The 20,522-nt window shown below is 40.2% G+C and overlaps 1 protein-coding gene across 3 annotated transcripts in view; it reads left to right on the forward strand.

Annotated features, from left to right (window-relative positions):
• The window catches only part of LOC121275970 (enhancer of polycomb homolog 1-like), a 228,400-nt gene that overhangs the window by 158,815 nt on the left and 49,063 nt on the right, over positions 1-20,522 (forward strand). For all 3 annotated transcript variants that reach the window (XR_005942608.1, XM_041183909.1, XM_041183907.1), the window contains one exon: positions 1,959-2,118. Coding sequence is in view for 2 of the 3 variants with exons in the window: in XM_041183909.1 (XP_041039843.1) it covers positions 1,959-2,118 (160 nt within the window). In the remaining variant the exon portion in view is untranslated. The remainder of the gene's footprint in view (positions 1-1,958; positions 2,119-20,522) is intronic.

A 20,522-nucleotide genomic window follows, 5' to 3' on the forward strand; every position in this document is an offset into this window, starting at 1 on the left:
AAAGGCATTGCTGCCATTCACTGATAAGAAGTGGCTTAGGTGAATGGCCAATGTTAGTTAGAAGTTTATTTTTGACAAACCCCTTGAAGCATTCTTGTGTGTCAGAGTGGGTGACTGCGAATGCACACACAACCCCTGCCCCCTGCCCCCCCCCCCCCCCCCCCCCCCCCCCCCCCCCCCCCACCCCCCCCCCCCACCCCCCAAAATCCCTGACCAAAATAGCAAGATCACATATCAACTTGATGAACTTTTAATGTAGTATTTGGTGCCCATGGTTTAGTAAATTGAAAGTGACTCAATGTAGATTGAATGACCAAGTTCCACTTTGCAATATCACTTTCACGGAATCTTTACTGTGCAGGAGGAGGCCATTTGGCCCATTGAGTCTATACTGGTGTGCTAAAAGAGCAATTACCTAATCCCACTCTCCTAATCCCTGTAACCTTGCACATTCTTTCTTTTCAGATAGCAATCCAATTCCCTTATGAATACCTCAATCGAACCTGCCTCCACCATCCTTACATGAAGCTCATTCCAGAGTCCAGCCACCCTCTGGGTGAAAACATTCTTCCTCACTTTGTTTCAATTTATGATGTCACTGGAATGGAATGTTGCATCATACAAATATAGTTTACATAATGACTGCTCTAAAGCTAGTTCTAAATAGACCTGAAGTGTGAAACATTGAAATGAGCCAAATGAAAGAGGTACCAGTAATGATGCATATATTTACCTCTCCTGAATTAAAACTGTAAATACGCCCTTCAATTTGTTTTGGGAAACTCATCGATGTTGATGCTAGGAATTAGGAAGTGAGAGTTCATTGCTTGTGCAAAGGGAGGACAGGTTAAAATGCTATGAAGTTTTGCATGCTGTGATGCACAAGTTCAGGAATCTGTTTGCTGATTATGGAAGTAATCCACCCACAAATATCCAATTAAACTGGGTTCCCACTTCACACAAAGATATATACCTAAAAATACTAGCACAATACACATACCAGACTGAGTAAGATGACTGAGAACTAATGCTTTTGCAAAGCTTGTATGAAAAACTATGGGTATATTGTCTAAATGCATCATTAACTGATGTTTCTGTAATATGTTTTTGTAACTTTTTGATAAACATTCAAAGTTCAAAGACGTTTAGCTTGGTTACATCTCATTCATAATTCTGTTTTGCTTGCCATATAATGGCTCAGCAGGGTCATGTAGTCAGTAGCTGAGAATGCAATTCACACAATTCTCAGGACTCCAAGTTATGTGGGGTTGGGGGGGGGGGTTTGTACGGATTCCACAATTGGATTTGGCAGTCTGTTATTGTGTGGAATATTGACCATGCCCAATCTGGATTATTGTTCAGTGACCTCTGCTGGAAGTGTCCATGTAAGAATCTTGGTTGTAAATAAATTCAGTGATAGTTTTCTGGTTATTCCCATGTGAATGCTGTCCCACTTGGACAGGGTGCAAGATTTTCCATGAAACGTTAGGGCATTGGAACATATTTCTGGAGAGACTGCTTGAAAAAATGAGCTGACAGAAAAATGCATATTACTATTTGTTGTTGTACAAATTATAGCTTTCGTTCATATATGAAGATTAAGGGGATGTTGTCTGACAATTTTTTTCTTTAACTGTTCCCATTCCAAAATATAATTGGCTGAAGTGAAAGCAAAATACTGCAGATGCTGCAAATCTGAAATAAAAACAGAAAATGCTGGATAAACTCAGAAGGTCTGGCAGCATCTGTGGGGAGAGAAACAGAGTTGACGTTTTGAGTCCGTATGATTGGCTGGAGATTTGTTTTGTTCCTGACTTTATGGATTTGGCAGGAATGTCGGGTGTAAATTGCCAGTTAGATTTTGAGTTTATGGTAGATGCTGTATTACGACAGAAGTAATATAGCTTTTAAAAATATTGCTGTGCATTAATACTGTATTTTTTCCTCAATCTTTTCAGGAACACCACCTCCAGCGGGCTATTTCAGCACAACAGGTTTATGGAGAGAAACGGGATAATATGGTTATTCCTGTTCCAGAGGCGGAAAGCAACATTGCCTACTATGAATCTGTCTACAGTGGGGAGTTCAAGATGCCAAAGCAGCTTATTCACATACAGCGTGAGTACTAAAACTGGAATTTAAAACACATATATGGAGGATTTCTAAGTTAAAGTGTATTGTAATGGTTAAATGGAACCAACAATTGAAACTTGACTTCTCTAATCATTCCTACCCTCTGACAGTAGGAACTTGGGCTGGTGTATGGAGCTGCACTAACTTGTTTCAAGTGGCCTTTCTTGTATTGATTTGTGCAGTCATTGAAGTTATTAGATCATTCAGGCCATTGCAGTTGAGCTTGAATCTCTCCTTGTCTGAAGTCCACATGTGTTTTTCAGCAGGAAATAAATTGTGTAGGCATTGGGACAGGAAACCATGGCTATATAAATCTAAGAATACAGATTTAATATAGTCCATTTTCCCTGTAAAAGTTTGTTGTGCACAACCAGTTTTTCAGTGCATGAAACCTTAATTTTTTTTTTGTGCCATTTAACATACAAGGCTTGCCCAGTGGCTGCTATGCAGCCATATTTGCAAGCAGTTTCGTGGGAATGTTTGTGTCCCATAGTTGCGCAAGTTGGTGGGATGTCCTGATACAGTACTTAATATCGATGGACAGTCCCCCAATTATCTTTACAAAAATTGCTTCAACAAATCACTACCCATTTCTGTTGGCTTAATGTTCCTCAGTAAACCTAATATTTCACATTTGGCTTCACTGTATATCATGCTGGTTAAAAGCTTATTTTTAGTTTATGCATGCTTGAATCATAAAATTGACTACATAGGAAGAAGCAATTTGACCAATCCTGATGTTACTAGCTCCTCAACTAGAGCTGACCATTTCATTATTCCTTTTCTAGTTTATATTTTAAACAGAAACAACCACTTACGTTTGTATTTCCTTTCCAATACTTATCCAGTTTCTTTTTAAATGCCGTTTTAAACTCAACCTTAATAGACACTTGGGGTAAAACATTCAGTGTTCTGAGAAAGAGGTTGGGTGGAATTTTAAGCTTTTTTCTTTTGCTTTTATTGTGTTAACTGAGTCTATAACTCATGTTGCCACTTCAACCAGTTTTACATTAGACACCCTTTTGAAGCCTTTCATAATTTTGGAAACTTTATTATAGCTTTCTCTCTTCCACTGAAAAGGGACGTTTCATAGGCACTATAATTTCCATGAATTGGTAACATCTTCCTATAGCAGAGTACCCAGATATGCATGCTGCACTCCTGAACTGTGTGCTCCTTTCCTTTTCCCCCTCTCTTGCACTTTCCTTTCTGCACTGACCTTCCTTTACTTACTTTGTTTTACCATTTCTTCTCCCCTTTGCCTTTTCCTCTGTTTCCACCCTCCCCACCACCACCTTAGTGGCCATTCACCACCACATCTCTACCACCAAAGAGTGGTTAGTATTGTCCTATTGTTATGATCCCAACTGATACTACTGGACTTGGAAGGTGGCTACTGAACAGTCACAGGAGTCAGCTGATTAATTTAACAAAAGAATAAAACCTTTATTCAACAAGCAAAAATGAACTATATTACAATACTCCTTCGCCCACACCTATACCTTCACAGATATATTCAGATTCGTAAAGATAACACAAGTTACAAAAGCTATCTTATACCCTCATCTTCACAGTAAGTACACAGTACATGTAAACCAAAAGGCATCCTGTGCTCAGGCACACCACACTCTGAAACCAAGTGACAGTTGCCATCTCAAACAGATGCTATGGATCTCTCATCAACTCCCCCCAGACGTTTGTCACACTGAGCCAACCAGCCTCACTGACCTCCGTCTTTCACACAAGGGTTTTGAATCTTCGTCCTCGAAGAACTAGCTTTGGAAATTTGGAATACTTTCTCCCTGACACCTTCCACAAGGATTCATCTCCATGGTTGCATCTCCTTCAGTTGTTCCTCTCCCCAAGAACGCCACTGCTTCACGTGCCCATAGTAAAGAGTTGCAAACCTTCGGCGCTCTCCTTGGATCTTCTGGCATCTTGCAAGCCTATTTTGCTTTAATTTGTCTGCGTCCTGCAGCTTTTTCCCTTTTAAGCCTGGAGCCTTCCTCTGCTCCTTACTTTCACTTCCACTGAACCGGATCTTGTTGCAGATTCCTGTTCTTTTGACTAGAAAGTCTTCATGGGACTTTGTTTTATTTTCCCACTCCCTGGTTTCTGGGACTTTTGCTGTTTTTATAGGAAATCTGCTTTCTGCAGTTCCCTCTCCTGTGTCCAGCTTCACCTGGCACCTACCTCCGACTGAACAAACTACTTTTCTGTTTTTCTCGGTTTCTGTGGGTCCCTCTCTGGACCCCTGTTGCTAGACAACACAGTTTTGCGACCTTGTGTTTGTTTTGACTTCCCTTCAAGAGTCATAAAACCTCAGTAGAATGCAGGCATCTAAAACCCAAGTTTCCCCCTTAACACCAATACAGAAATGCAAATTAAACTTAAACCTAAAGCTAAAACTCATTCCTGACATCTGCAAGTACACATATAACTTAAACTATCTGTAACAAAAACAGAATTACCTGGAAAAACTCAGCAGGTGTGGCAGCATCGGCGGAGAAGAAAAGAGTTGACGTTTTGAGTCCTCATGACCCTTCGACAGAACTTCGTCGCAGAAAAGAACAGAACTTCTTCAAGGAGGTAGGCATTTCTTGAAGAACAATGGCAGTCAATTAAACACAGAGATAAAAACAAAAAAAAACATGAGGACTCGAAACGTCAACTCTTCTTCTCCGCCGATGCTGCCAGACCTGCTGAGTTTTTCCAGGTAATTCTGTTTTTGTTTTTGTTTTGGATTTCCAGCATCCGCAGTTTTTTTGTTTTTATTTTTTAAACTATCTGTAGTTCCTAACACCATCAGGTCACCTTCTGGGTTACATCTGCCTGTTGGGTTTAATCAATGGTTTGGAGGGAATGGTGGCAAAATAGGAGGTGAGTTAATTCTTTGAGACATCAATAAGAACTATTCCGAGCTTTTAGCCCATCTTAGGCCATACTAGTTTTGGTAGCCAGTGTCACAAGTTTCTTTTTGTAAGCAGTGTGCTTATAGAAATTGAATCAACTAAATTTACTTTGCTTTTGGTATGCACGCTTATTGAAATTGATTGATTTAATTATTTGCAAAACGCATTGGTTTTGGAATCTGCAGTGTCTGTTTTAGAAATGCTTCTCTGATTAGTTTATTGCGTATTTTTTAAGTGAATTTAATGAGATCTAGCATATACATGTAGCACAAGTTTATGGCGAGCAATTTAACTATTGCTGTCCATCTGCTGTTGCATGCAACAGTACTGTATAATACCAATTATGAAGCTGCCACTTTTGGCCTCAGCGACAATCTGCACCCTCACCACCAATTCCATTCCCTATCCTGGCCTTTGTCTCAGGTGTTTTACTGTTGGCACTCCAACCTATTCGCCCTGAATTGAACTTCTCCCTGCTTAGTCCATTGCAAAGGTCAGCCTGCTTCCACCTTCATGGCACGGCCTGCTTTATTTCCACCCATCTGCTGCTGAATCCAATGTTCAAATCCCCTTGTGGCCATGCCTCCTTATCTCTAATCTTCTACAGTCCTACGCCAGTGCCCCGTACTCATTTTGAGTTTGGTCTTTTGTGCATTCCTCTTTCCACCCTCACTGCCCAGCCTTCGCACAACCAGTGGAGGTAGTGATGGGCTGCCTATTTGAACTGCTATAATCTATGTGGTGAAGGTATTTGCACAATGCTGATGGATAAGGAGTTTGACCTAGTGACAAAGAAGGAACAACTTCATATGCCCAGTCAGGATGGAGAGGAAATGATGATGGTCTCATCCACCTGCTGCTCTACAAGGTGGAAGTGACTGGCTTTGGAGATGCTGCTGAAGTAATCCTGTTGATTTACTGCAGTGCATCCTGTAGCTGGTATACACTACAACCATCAAAACAGATCACGGAGGAAGTTGATGAAATGGCAACCACTTGGACTGTTGTGTCCTGGGGTCACTGCTTTAGAATTCCTTCTATAAACCACTCTATCTCTTTCTTTTAAGATCCTCCTTGAATCCAACTACCTTGACAAAATTTTGATTTGCACACCCCACTCTGGTACCTCCTTTAGCCCAATGGACACCTTTCATCTGATTGCACCCCTAAGCATGGTGTGCCATTTTTTGCGTTAAATGAAAGTAGTTGTTATTACTATTTTCTTGAAGCTGCTGAATTGTTAGTCTTGTCATGATTTTATGAATTGTATTAAATGTGGACAAGAGAATGGGTGGAGAGGGACAAGTAGAAGTAAAGGATTTAAGTATTTTAATAATTTTAAATTGTTGATCAGGCTAGAAATTTTAACGGTAAAGATATTCCTGATGCATGAATAGTTTTATGTTTCAGTATCTGTATGAAAACTGATGGGGATTTCCCTGGACATGCTAGCATCTGAGCTATGCACATTCCAATGGTTAAATGGTGTCTCGTAGTTATAGCACGTCACTTTGAAATAAAATACTTCACAAATCTGTTGTATTTAATTACACAAATCACAGACCTGGTAGTTGGTTACTTGTACCACAAAAAACATTTATTTTACTTATTTCTCTCTTCCCGTTTACTAAAAGGAGTCTGTCATATTCCTGTTGATTTCTACCATTTTATTGGTGGTTAGGGTAACTTATAGAAAAAGAAAACAGGAGATTGCTTAATACGTTGACCAACCTCCCACCAAGCTTGGGAGTACTTCATGAGCCCAAAACTGATTTGCCTTTTTAGCATAATAGAAAACTGCTTGAAGCAATGGTTTTAATACCTCAAGCTCTCAGTACCCTGAAATTTGTGCTTTATTTGGGGATGGATTACACAAGTTTTAAAGGAAGGCGGTGAGACCATTAAGTGCATTCACTATAATATTCCAAAGTTATCTTGTTTTGGGAAAAGTTCTTTTGGATTGGAAAATTATGCATTTCATGGTGCTATGTCATACCACTATTTAAGAAAGGTGAGAGAGGCGCACCAGGTGATTATACACCAATTAGCCTATACCCATTGTCGGGAAATTACTAGAGACTATAATTAGGGACAGAGTGACTGAACATCTTCAAAATGTTCAGTGATCAGAGAGAGCCAGCACAGGGTAGATCTCAACTGAAGAACCTAATTGAATTTTCTTTTTTAAGAGGTGATTAAAGTAGGACAGGGGAAAGTTCACCAAATACTTCAGAGAGACTCATAAGAAACTGTTGGCTAAAGTTGAGACCTGGTTAGGAAATTTGCTGAGCAGCAGGACCCAAAGCAGGAACAACGGGACAGTTACTCTTAATTGGTAGGATGTGACTAATATCTCACAAGGAACTATTTATGATCAGCTATTCACCATTTGTTAATGATTTAGGTGATGAGATAGAAAGCCACAATCTAAAGACACGAAGATGTACATTATTGTAAGTGTAAATGGAACCATCAGATTACAAAGAGATATCGAGAATCAAGTGAATACGCAGAGCTGTGGCAAAAGGATTACAATGTAGATAAGTGAAAGGTCATCCACTTTAGATCTTAAAAAGAATAGGTGAAAGTACTTTCTAAGTGGTAAAAAGCTAGGAAACAGTGGAGGTCCAAAGAAACTTGGAGTGGATGTACATACCTGTCATGACATTTAATGATATATCAAAAAGCCTTTATCTAGAAGATGAGAAACAAGGGCGTAGAAGTTATGCTGCAATTATACAAAGCTCTAAGTTAGACTGTACCTGCAATACCAGTAGCAATTTTGGGTACAACACCTTGGGAAATGTAAATTGACCTTGGAGAGGGTGCAGCATAGATTTACCAGAATAATGCTCCAACTCTCAAGTTAAACTATAAGTAGAGTAGAAATTATACAAACTTAGGTTGTGTTCTATGGTATTTAAAATATTAGGGGGTAATAGAATCAAAGTTCCCAAGATGTTAAGGGGCACAGATAGGGTTAGGAAGTCTAGGACTAGGGGCATAGTAAAAATAAATTGGGGCTAGGCTTTTCAAGAGTGAGGTTAGCAAACCTACATGCGAAGGATGATAGAAGTTTAGAACTCGCTTTGCAGATGGCAGTTGATGCTAAATCAGTTGTTTTAAATCTGAGTGGTTTTGTTGATCAAAGGTGTTAAGGATTTTGGAGGAAAGGCAGGTACTACACAGAAGTCATTCGGTTCATCACGTTTGTAGTGACTCTCCAGCAACAACCAAAGATCAGACCAGGTGACTTGCTATTTTTTAGTAATGCTAATCTTTTTAGTGCATCTCTTATTATCCTGCCCCTAATTTGCGCCGCCTCTTTCAGTGCAACCTTCATACTCATCTGGTTCCATTGTGAAAGCAGATGCAAAGTACTCATTTCATATTTTAGCCATGCCCTCCACATAAATGAAGATTTCCCTTTGGATCCTTAATTTGGTCCAACTACTTCCCCAGCTAACCATTTATGCTTGATATATTTTAGGGTTCATTTTAAACATTATGAAATGCTAATCTTTTCTTGTAACCTCTCTAACTTTTTCAATTCCCTCCTGTACTGTCCATATTATTAAATGAATCCTCCTGATATTTATCATAAGCTGCCTTTTATTAGTTTATTTTCTTTGTCATCCAGGGTGCGTTTGCTTCAGATTCTTAACCTTTTCTCTTCAAAGCAGCATGCCTAGTTTATACCTGAATTATCTTCCTGATGAGTCATACGGACTCGAAACATTAACTGTCTTCCTCTCCGCAGATGCTGTCAGACCTGCTGAGTTTTTTTCAGTTACTTTTGTTTTTGTTTCAGATTTCCAGCATCCGCAGTATTTTGCTTTTATCTTCCTTGAATGCCTTCCATGCCTTATTTCTGCTTTACCCTTTACCGTTAGCCTTTTCCAATCTACCTGTACTAGGTTCCTTCTTAAATTACTGAAATTAGCTCTTCCCCACCCCCCCATTTAAGCATTTTTACCATCTATTTTCTTTCCATAATAACGGTCTCTTTCCATAATGACGGAAAGTTGAATTATGTTGACGTGCCAATCTCTTACTATAACACTTCCCTATTTCAATTCCCGAACCAGGTCCAACACCGCTGCTTTTCCTGTTGGACTGGAGGCATATTGATCAAGGAGTACACATAAGCAATTCCTTTTCCTTCCCTAACCATCACACTTTTCTCCCCTGTCTGCATTAGGGTAATTAAAGTCTCTTAATGTTTTTGTTACATGCTTTTTGAAAATGTCTGCTAATTTGCTCAACTACTCCTTACTGTTTGGAGCTGCATAAAAATGAATTCCAAGCAATGTAACAGCTCCCCCTCTGTTCCTTTAACACAGACCAAATAGATTTAGTCCTAGAGCCATCTAATATGTTGTTTCTATTGACTACTGTTAACAACATCATTCTTAATCAATATTGCCACACCCCCATCCCATTACTTCTCTAAGATCTGTTTGGAGAATTGGGAAATCGCAGTGCCACAGTTCCTTTTGAAAAGGTAAATGGTGATTATTTTGTTGCACATAATATTGCCTAATTTCACCAGAGGTTAATCCAAGCACAGACAGAGCTCTTTGTGCTGTTATATCTCAATTTGAGTGAGCCAACCATTTTATGCATTGTCATCTTCATTTTACCCTTGGGTTGCAATTCTTACTGTCTAAAAATAATGTATTAACTGCATGGGAGATTGTAGAGAGCTGGCAACTAAGCATAAAATTCCATTCTTATCACATCCAAGGACCCTTTTCTTAAACTATAACACAATAATAGGCACTCTAAAGCAGTAGGGTGCTTTATATGATTTAAATTGATGCTGTTATTTGGGGACTTAAGGAGATAGCTGAAGAGATAGTGGAGGCGTTAGCGGTGATCTTTCAGGAATCACTTGAGTCAGGGAGGGTCCCAGAGGACAGGAAAATTGCTAATGTAACACCCCTGTTTAAGAAGGGAGTGAGTCAAAAGACGGGAAATTACAGGCCGCTTAGTAAGATTTTAAAGTCCATTATTAAGGATGAGATTTCAGAATACTTGGAAGTGCACGGAAAAATAGGGCAAAGTCAGCATGGTTTTGTCAAGGGGAGGTCATGCCTGACAAATCTGTTAGAATTCTTTGAGGAGGTAACGAGTAAGTTAGACAAAGGAGAGCCAATGGATGTTATCAACTTGGACTTCCAGAAGGCCTTTGACAAGGTGCCGCACAGGAGGCTGCTCAGTAAGGTAAGAACCCATGGTGTTAGAGGCAAGGTACTAGCATGGATAGAAGATTGGCTGTCTGGCAGGAGACAGAGAGTGGAGATAAGGGGGTCCTTCTTAGGGTGGTGGCCGGTGACTAGTGGAGTTCCGCAGGGATCAGTGTTGGGACCACAACTTTTCACTTTATACATTAATGATCTAGATGAAGGAACTGAGGGCATCCTGGCTAAGTTTGCAGATGATACAAAGATCGATGGAGGGACAGGTAGTATTGAGGAGGCTGCAGAAGGATTTGGACAGGTTAGGAAAATGGACAAAGAAGTAGCAGATGGAATACAACATGGGGAAGTGTGAGGTCCTGCACTTTGGTAGGAAGAATAGAGGCATAGACTATTTTCTAAATGGGGAGAGAATTCAGAAATCTGGAGTGCAAAGGGACTTGGGAGTCCTAGTCCAGGATTCTCTTATGGTTAACTTGCAGGTTGAGTTGGTAGTTAGGAAGGCAAATGCAATGTTGGCATTTATTTTGAGACGACTGGAATATAAAAGCAGGGATGTGCTGCTGAAGCTTTATAAGGCTCTGGTCAGACCACATTTAGAATATTGTGAGCAATTTTGGGCCCCGTATCTCGGGAAGGATGTTCTGGGCCTGGAGGGGGCCCAGAGGAGGTTCACGAGAACAATCCCAGGAATGAAAGGCTTAACATATGAGGAACGTCTGAGGAATCTGGGTCTATACTCGATGGAGTTTAGAAGGATGAGGGGGGATCTGATTGCAACTTAGAGAATACTGAAAGGCCTGGATAGAGTGGACATGGGGAAGATGTTTCCATTAGTAGGAGAGACTAGGACCCAAGGGCACAGCCTCAGAGTAAAGGGAAGACCTTTTAGAACAGAGATGAGGAGAAACTTCTTTAGCCAGAGTGGTGAATCTATGGAATTCATTGCCACAGAAGGCTGTGAAGGCCAGGTCATTGAGTATATTTAAGACTGAGATAGATAGGTTCTTGATTGGTAAGAGGTTCAAAGGTTATGGGGAGAAGGCGGGAGAATGAGGTTGAGAAACTTGTCAGCCATGATTGAATGACGGAGCAGATTCGATGGGCCGAATGGCCTAATTTCTGCCCCTATGTCTTATGGTCCAACTGTAGCCATTTATGTTGTGTGCAGCTCCTGATGCAAATAGATCAATGTAAAAATCATGCTTGGAAGTGGACTGCTACAGCTTTGGCCTTATTACAGAACTTCCTCACTTGCACACAGTGAGAATAAACTTTGTTTATTCCATGTTTGCTTAATGCACTTTATGGTGTAAATCATCAGTTTAACAATTAAACTGTTGACATTTCTGGAGTATTCATATACCTGAGCTGACTAGTATTGATCTTTGTTAAACTGTTCTTGTCTCTGAGTCAGAAGGTTAAAGTTCAAGACCTAATTTGGGCATTTGAACACAATCTAGGTTGATGCTCCAGTGTAATGAGGGAATACTGCACTTGCTGGTATGAGTGATTTGAATGATGGAATGAGTGGTTGATAAATCTGTTTATCATAAAAATAAAATAACTGATTTAATAGCATGTGTTAGGAGCTGTCTTCAAGAAGCTGAATTACTGGCATCTGAATTAAAGTAAAAACCCCCTATGATTATGGTTTGGGAAAGCATACAGTTCCATGTCAACAGTGAGTGAAATCACTTAACAATTCATACATTGGTCATACATAGGTTTCTACAAAACAAAATAAACCAAAATTTTAACGGACTGTGCAGTAAAATAAATCAGTTTTTCCAAGCATTATTAACATACAAAGTTATATTAACGTAATAAAACTAACCGCTATTATTGGTTATAAAGACTAAATTCATTTTTCATATACTTTGTGAATATTTCTCCTCACCAAGCTGGAGAATAGAACACAATTCAGACAGCTAATGTCAGTGTCAAGCACTTGTAGGCTAGGTGCTGCACGGGCAGCTGCATGGTAAAGCTCCCTCTGCTGCACCAGTGTAACATTTCCATTGCCAACATTTGCCATTCTTGTAACCTTTGAGTAATGTAGACAAAATAAGGACAGTGTTGTGCAACAGTCCCATACCTACTGACCAATAGATTGAAATTGCCCAAATTCTTGGTTTGAATGCCTGGCATTTATTTTCTATTTACTGGCCAAAGCATGACCCTCGCCATCACAAGGTGCTATTTTTCTGGTCATATGCTTCATCTTGATTTATCCTTTCTTCAGAACGAGACTGCAAGACCCTCGTCTTTTAACCTTATTCATATCAAAGGAGAATTCTGAGGGGAGGATGTTGGCGGCCTTCTTTAATACTATTACCAAAATTGAGTGATTCAAGTATGACCGAGTCACTGGCCTAGCTCATCTGTTAATAATTTTTCACTAATTGTTTTTGGTTATGTTGGTGGATTTTTTTCCTATAGTGTTGCTTTAAGGAAAATGGAAATATTTTGGTGGGCCTGGATGCAGGAGAATGTGAAACTGATGTGGGAGCACACGGCATGGATGAGCTTGTTAAGGATGTTAGGGGCAGTAAAGGAAAACTAGGCGTGGGAATTTTATTCCTGTTGAGAATAACAGAAGACAGTAAAATAAAACTCCAGACTATTATTAAAGGGAACACTTATGCCTTTTGGCTCAGCTGCCCATTTGCAACCAATTTCAAGCTGTGTATACATCTGCTGAGCAGGAGCAGGAACATATCAACACACAGCACAGCCTGGGGAAAGAAGATTGCAGGGCAGTGTAAACTAAATGTCACATGCAGGTTTTAAGGCATCAGGAATTTAAGGAGAACCAGGAACAAAGCCTTTGTGAAGAATTAAGATTGCAGTGAGAGTGTCATTTTGAACAACCATAGGGATTAAGTTTAATTTTGTGCATTTACATTTATGTTTATAATAGACATGCCATGGAATTGCTGGTGGTACTTATGTTGATGTTTGCCTATGTCTCCCTGTTCTGTTGGTTTTCTGCACTTTCCTTTCTAACTTTTTAAAATTATTCCTTTTGGTTCTGGAGAAATGAATCAGCAAGAGGTGTATGTAAACCATGTTTCTGATGGCTGGTTAGGTAAATATGTTTTGAGTTTTTCTGCTCCCTTACCATGTATCCTTGTGCATATCTCTGTTACCTCTAGGCTTGATTATTCCAATGTGCTCCTGGCTGGCCTTCCAAGTTCAGCCTATGTCCTACCTTGCACTCAATCCCTGTCCTCGCTCACCTACAGTGGCTCAATTAAGCAAAGCCTCAATTTTAAAATTATCATCCTTATTTTAACTCCTTGGTTTCACCCCTCCCTATCTCAGTCATCTCCTCAAGCTCCTAACCTCTTGGATATCTGCACTGCTCTGATTCTGGCCTCATGAGCATCCTTGATGGTAATTGTTCTACCATTAGTGGCTTTGCCTTCAACTGCCAAGGCTCTAAACTCTGAAGTACCCACTCTGCCTGTCTTGGTCTTCCCTCAATTAAGACCCCATAAAACTTGCCACTTAGGGCAAACGGTCAAACATTTGGCCAAACACCCCTATATGGCTCATTGTTGAATTTTGCTGTATAACAGCCCTGTGAAGTATCTTGAGATGTTTTATTGCATTTAAATGTGCTCTATAAATTTGTTTTTCATCCCTGCTTTTTGTCACTTCCAACAGTAGTTCTGTTTTGTAACTTCACCAGGTTGACACCTCATTTCAGGTATGCCTGGTGCAGCTCCTGGCATGCACTCCTACACTCTTCATTGAACCAGAGTTGATCCCCCTGGCTTGGTGGCAATGGTAGAGTGGGGGTTATGCCAGGCCATGAGGTTACAGATTGTGGTTGAGTACAGTTCTGCTGATGATGGCCCACAACACCTCATGGATGCCCAGTCTTGATTTGCCAGATCTGTTCGAAATCTATCCCTTTTAGCACGGTGGTAGATGGGACTTGATCTCCACAAGGATTGTGCCGTGGTCACTCCTACCGATGCTGTCATTGAAGATGTATCTCTGGCAGGCAGGTTAGTGAAGATGAGGTCAAGTATGTTGTTTCCCCTTCTTGGTTCCCTCACCACCTGCCACAGACCCAGTCTAGCAGCTATGTCCATTAGGACTTGGTGCTACAGAGCCAGTCTTGGTGATGGACGTTGAAGTTCTGCACCTAGAGTACATTCTACACCCTTGCCCCCACCTGGGCTTCCTCCAAGTGGTGTTCAACATGGAGGAGCACTGATTCATCAGTTGAGGGAGGGCGGTATGTGGTAATCAGGAGGTTTGCTTGCCCATGGTTGACCTGATGCCATCAGACTGGGCTCTGAAGTAATGTGGGGAAGTACTAGGTTATCCACTTTGGTAAGAATAGAAGAGCAGAATATTTTTAAAAGGCATGCAACTTGTAAATATCAATGCCCAGAGGGACTCGGGTGTACTCATACAAGAAACAGAGTTAGTATGCAGGCACAACAATCAATTAGAAAGGCACATAGCATGAAGGCCATTATTGCAAGGGGATTGGTGTACAAGAATAAGGAAGTCTTGCCACAATTGTATAAGGCTTTGGTGAGACTACATATGGAATACTGTGTGCACTTTTGGTTCCCATTTTTACGGAAGGACAGAACTTGCATTGGAGACAGTACAGTGAAGGTTCACAGTTCAACCCCCTCATCCCAGGAACCAATGATGAGAGGCTGAGTAAATTAGGCCTATACTCTCTGAAGTTTAGAAGAATGAGAGGTGACCTTATTGAAGGGGCTTGACAAGATTGTTATTGAGGGGGATATGGGTAGTGGATTGGAAAATGGATTTGAGGCTGAAGATTAGTCATGATTGTTGCATTGAATGGTGGAACAGGCTCAAGGGACCGTATGGTCCCTACTCCTATTTCTTATGTTTTATATCACAGTAGCCCAAACACCCTGCACCTTCCCATCCTTAAAATTTTGAACCTTTTATAATCAAAATAAATTTAGTAATTGGATGGCAAGGATTGTTGGCAAGAGACCTGGTCTCCAATCGATCCGAAGCAATGGGCAAGAGATTCAGGTCTCTACAATAGCAGCCCTAAAGGGAAAAAAGCAAGAAAGTGAAAGGATTCATTCCATAGAAGAAAGCAAACAGGATGTAGGCAACTTAAAGAAAATAAAAATTTAATTAAAAGAAAAAATAAAAAGATTGTTCCTACATTGCCACTATTGAAACAGGCATGGGAGATTGACCCTGGAGAAGCTGTAGTAGCCTGTTGCATTGGGAAGACTTGAAAGTGAAGTATACAGGGCAAGTTTACATTATAGTTCAGGCTAGCAAGGCTGGGATAAATTAGAATGATTGAAGTAAAGATGATGGATAAATATTTGAAGTAGATGAATTGTTTGAAATTGAAGAGTAGAAAAATCCAAACATACAATGAGAGAGGCCATTCAGCCCATTTTAGGATTTAACAGGGTGGATGTGCTTCTCATTTCATCTTTTAGTAGATTCAGGGTTTATGCCCCCCCCCCCCAAGTCTATTCCATTAAGTATCTTGTATATCCTTCAGATGCCCCTCTTCTAGTCTGAAATGCATAAATTTCTCCTGAATCAGAACGCAATCTAACCTGAACAATATATACTACTTTGCATCTATCTGCATTCTAAATGGGGTAGCAGTATTTGTTTTCTACAGTGGTCTGGGCAATTATTGCTGCCCAATAAATTAATTTTAAATATTTTGATGCTTTTTTGCAATATTTTGGAATCCACAGTGGATGTGGGAGTTGTATTGTTTTTTAATCCAAAGAGAATGGCAGTTTTGTTTGATTGACAGCTACTCTTCAATTTCTATTTTGGGGAATTAATTGCTTTACCAAATTCATTCTCCCTGTCATATTGATGATCAGATCATTCAGTCAAGGCTGAAGATAGCAAGTTTAGAATTGTAACAGTCCTTCCAAAAAGTGTTGTATTTCTAAGGAATGATTTTTATATACAAGTGTGCATTTTAGTAAATTGATTTCATAATTAAGAGCAGGAGTAAACTATTCAGCCCTCTGAGCCTGTTCCACCATTCATTTAGATCATAGCTGGTCTGTACCTCACTCTTTTTACCTCCTTTTTTCCATATCCCTTGACATTGCCTAAAAAAATCTCTTGATCTTAGTCTTAAAAATTTCAGTTGACATAGATTTTGTTGGATGAGTGACGAGTTCCAGATTTCAAGTACCTGTTATGTACAAAAGTGTTTTGTCATTTCATTTTGTAGCTCTAAATTTGCGGTTATGCCCTTCAGTTCTGGATTCTCTATCTTATCCTTTCTTCACTATAAATATCTCTTGGATCTCCCTCAGCCTTCTAAAAGCAAGCATGCTTAATTCATGCAGCCTCCTTAACTTAACCCTTTAAGTCCTGAATTTCTGGTGAATCTGCATTGTACCTCTCTAAGGCTTATTACATCTTTCCTATGGTTGGCTGACCTGAACTTAATGTGATGGACTAATTTTTAAACCTTCAGGAGAGACGGGCATTTTTATGCTTGAACCATCTCAGTTGCCCCTCCTTTCTTCCCTCCCTACCCACCCATCTCACCAAATGCTGTTCCTGTCCTGATTCTTTATTTTCCCCTCTATTGCTATTGCCCTCAGCAAGTGCTGCTACTAGTCTTTGCACAAGCGTTATTGTTCTCACCCCACAAAAATGTCCCCAATTGTATCCCAATCACTGCTTGCACTTTATTTCTGTACTCCACAGACAGCAGCTTCAGGCTAGCCAGCCCCCCCTCCCCCCCCCCCCCCCCCCCCCCCCCCCCCCCAAAAACACCAATGTCCCTGCTACCTATTGGCATTTTTACTGTGATTAACAGCACAGAGCCTAAGAATTCCTCATGATGTGAATTGTTTTGCTAACAGAGCAATGAATTGCAGTAGAAGCTCTTCCTATAATGCCCACACTTGGTATACTAATTTGGAAATTTGGGATTCTGATTTAAGCCGATTTGAAAATAACTTTGAAATGTAGTTTATTTGGTAGTTACTTCCAGAATGTTGGTTTTTGGGAATGGCGGGGAGTGGAGAGTTGTTTGGGAGGGTTCCTTGTTTGTATTTGATAGCTTTTCCTACTCTGCCAGTCTAGGGACATTTGAATACTTGAAGTCAGCAGCAGAGTTAATTATGCTGACTATTTAAGTGAATCAGCTATCATGTTTTGGTGCCAAATTTACATAGGAGTAATGTGCATTCTTCATTTTAATCAACTTGAGGTCGAAGCACTGTCTAATTTGATTGGTTATGGAGAAACAGGTGGTTTTGTGTTTGGAAGTCGCATATAAATATTACCATGTTGTTGAGTAGGCTGTGCTGCAACTTGTCATCAGTGATGTGCAGCTTTGTACCTGTTCATTTTCTTAACCCCTTGTCACATCTCACTGTTGGATCAGGAAGAAGCTTGCAGTTTTTCAAAATAGGTTTTTTTCATTATTTTGCATGCAATTGTATTTTCAAACTAGCCAGTTTCTGTTTTCTAGGAACCGGGGCATCAGCAATGTTTGCTGCTAGCTTCCAGAGTGAATATCAAAAAGTATTTTCCGTGTTAGGCAACTCATAATTCAAAAATTTTTTTTTGTTTCACTTAATACTGCTGTCCTTTTTTTATGGCTTAACTGAAAACTAGGATCTTGGGCATAGTATGTTTGCTCACTAGGTAGCCTCATTATAGGTTAGGAAGAAATAACACATTAAAGGGCTGAAGTATAAAATTAAAATTTAACATTCAACCATACAATAAATCAGTTGCACTTGCAGTTGGTTTATTGTGTGCCTGACACTACTGACTTGCACAGAATGCTATCTGCATTGAAGAAAAAAATGTGTCCACTCTTGCAACGGTATTTTACTTTTACTCTAGTAACAATTATGAGCAAACGTTTGGAATCTGTAGATTAATCAAGGATTGTCAGGATGGATTTTTAGAGGCAAGTTGTGTTTGACAGTTGAAGTTTTAAAGGCAGCATACATTTGAATAGGTACAAGGAACATGGTGATGTTGTGCATATTGGTTTTTGGAAGACTTTTGATTAGGGGCCTCACAGGAGGCTAGTTGGAGGAAATGTAACACGTTGCTTGGATCGGAGGAAGGTTGGAAATGATGTTTCTTGGGTGTATATTTGGTCCTGAATTTGCTGATGACACACAGATAGGGAGTCAACAAATATCAAGGAGGACTGTAAAAGCCTCAGGAAGTCAGATTAGCAGAATAGGCAGATGCAATTTGATTTCATAGTTTGAAGTAATGCATTTTGGCAGGAAAAGTAAAGAACGGCAGTTTATACAGATCAGTGTGCACAATCGAGACCCCCTGAGGGTTTAATAGCTTTCCCCGCAAGTTTGAGTGCAAGTAGAATTAGCCATTAAAATAAAGGTCAGTAGAATTTTGGGTTTTTTAAATAGGGGGCATAGAGTTAAATAGTGTGACCAATTCGTACAGAGCATTGGTTAGGCTACTATTTGGATACTGTGCCAGTATTAGGTGTCATGTTAGAAAAGAACTTGGAAGTTGCTAAATCAGAAATGGGCACAATTCATCCAGTTAACCTTTTACCATGGTATGATGCAAAGGACATTAAAACTATAGCGAGTATAGCAAATCCTATTTGAGGTGAAACATAACATGGTGGGGTTATTTCTACTGAAGCAGAGAAGGCAGTAGAGGATTTTAAATTTATGAAGGGCTTTGATAGTATTTATTTCCTCTGATTTGGAAATTAGCGACATAGGGATCAATTTGGTGTCCTCTTAGTAAAGCTAGGATAAATTAGAATGATTGAAGTAAAGATGGTGGATAAATATTTGAAACAGATGAACTTAAAAATTTCAAGGAGAGCAAAGTCCAGTGGGATTAATTTTGAGTTGCTTTATCAAAGAGCTCCTACAGGCAATGAGCTGAACATCCTCTTTCTAGTCTATAATATAAATTTGGTGGCTCAACTTCTGCCAAAAGATTGGAATTATATGCAAAATTAAATTGAGCAATCAGTGCATAACACAGCACTTAAACATGACACCATTGTCTGCAGCATTTGCCTTCGATTCTCAGACCTTTTGTAGGTTGCATTTAAACTTTATCTGATAGCTTGTGGTTTATGTTTGAATCATAAAATAATACAGCAGAGAAGGAGGCAACGCAGCACGAGGTGTGTCTGGAAGAACAATCCAACAAGTGCCACTTCCCCATAGCCCTACAGTTTTTCTTGAAGTGTTGATCCAGTTCCCTTTTGAAAGTTACTGTTGAATCTGCTTCCACCACCACTTCAGGCAGTGCACTGTAGCATACCTGATGGCCATAATGTCTGGGACTCAATCCTGTAAATTCAACAGCATTTTAAACATTCCCGAGTGGTTTTGATATCGAAAGCCTACGTGAACTGGGAAATTGTGAAAAGCAGTTTCAGTTCTCTAAGGGTAGTGAAAAGGACTAATGATGAGCAGTTTATTCAAGAGTGGACTATTGACGTATTAAAATTAAGTATTCAAGTCCACAAAAAGCAGAACAGATCCACGCGAGCCAATTACCACCCAATCAATTTACACTTGGTCATCAGCAAAGTGATGGGGTTGTCAACAGTGCTATCAAGTGGCACTTGCTCAGCAATAACATGCTCACTGACACTCAGTTTGAGTTCCTCCAGGGCCACTCGGCTCCTGACCTTGTTTTAGCCTTGGTCCAAACATGTACAAAAGAGCTGAACTTAGTGGGGTGAGTGTGACTGCCCTTGACATCTAGGCAGCATTTGACCAAGTGTGGCATCAGAGCCCTAGTAGAGTTGATGGGAATCAGTAAAACTCTCCACTGATTTAAGTCATACCTAGCAAAGAGAAAGATGGTTGTGTTTGTTGGAGGTCAATCATCTCTATCCCAGGACATCACTGTTGGAGTTCCTCCAGGGTCGTGTCTTATGCCCAGCCATGCTCAGCTGCTTTATCAATAACCTTAAGGTCAGAAGCGGGAATGTTCATTGCTGATTGCACAATGTTCGATGCCACTCTCGACTCCTCAGAAACTGAAGCAGTCCGTGTCCATGTGCAGCCAGAGCTGGAAAACACTCAGGCTTGGCTGACGAGTGGCAAACAACATTTGCACCACACAAATGCCAGGCAATGACCATCTTCAACAAGAGAGAATCTGTAACCATTTCCCCTTGACATTCAATAGCGTTATCATGGCTGAATCCCACAGTATCAACATCTTTGGGGGTTGCCGTTGCCCAGAAACTGAATTGGACCAGCCATGTAAATTCCATAGCTACAAG

Source organism: Carcharodon carcharias, chromosome 3 (genome assembly GCF_017639515.1).
Source record: "Carcharodon carcharias isolate sCarCar2 chromosome 3, sCarCar2.pri, whole genome shotgun sequence".
Lineage (NCBI taxonomy): Eukaryota > Metazoa > Chordata > Chondrichthyes > Lamniformes > Lamnidae > Carcharodon > Carcharodon carcharias.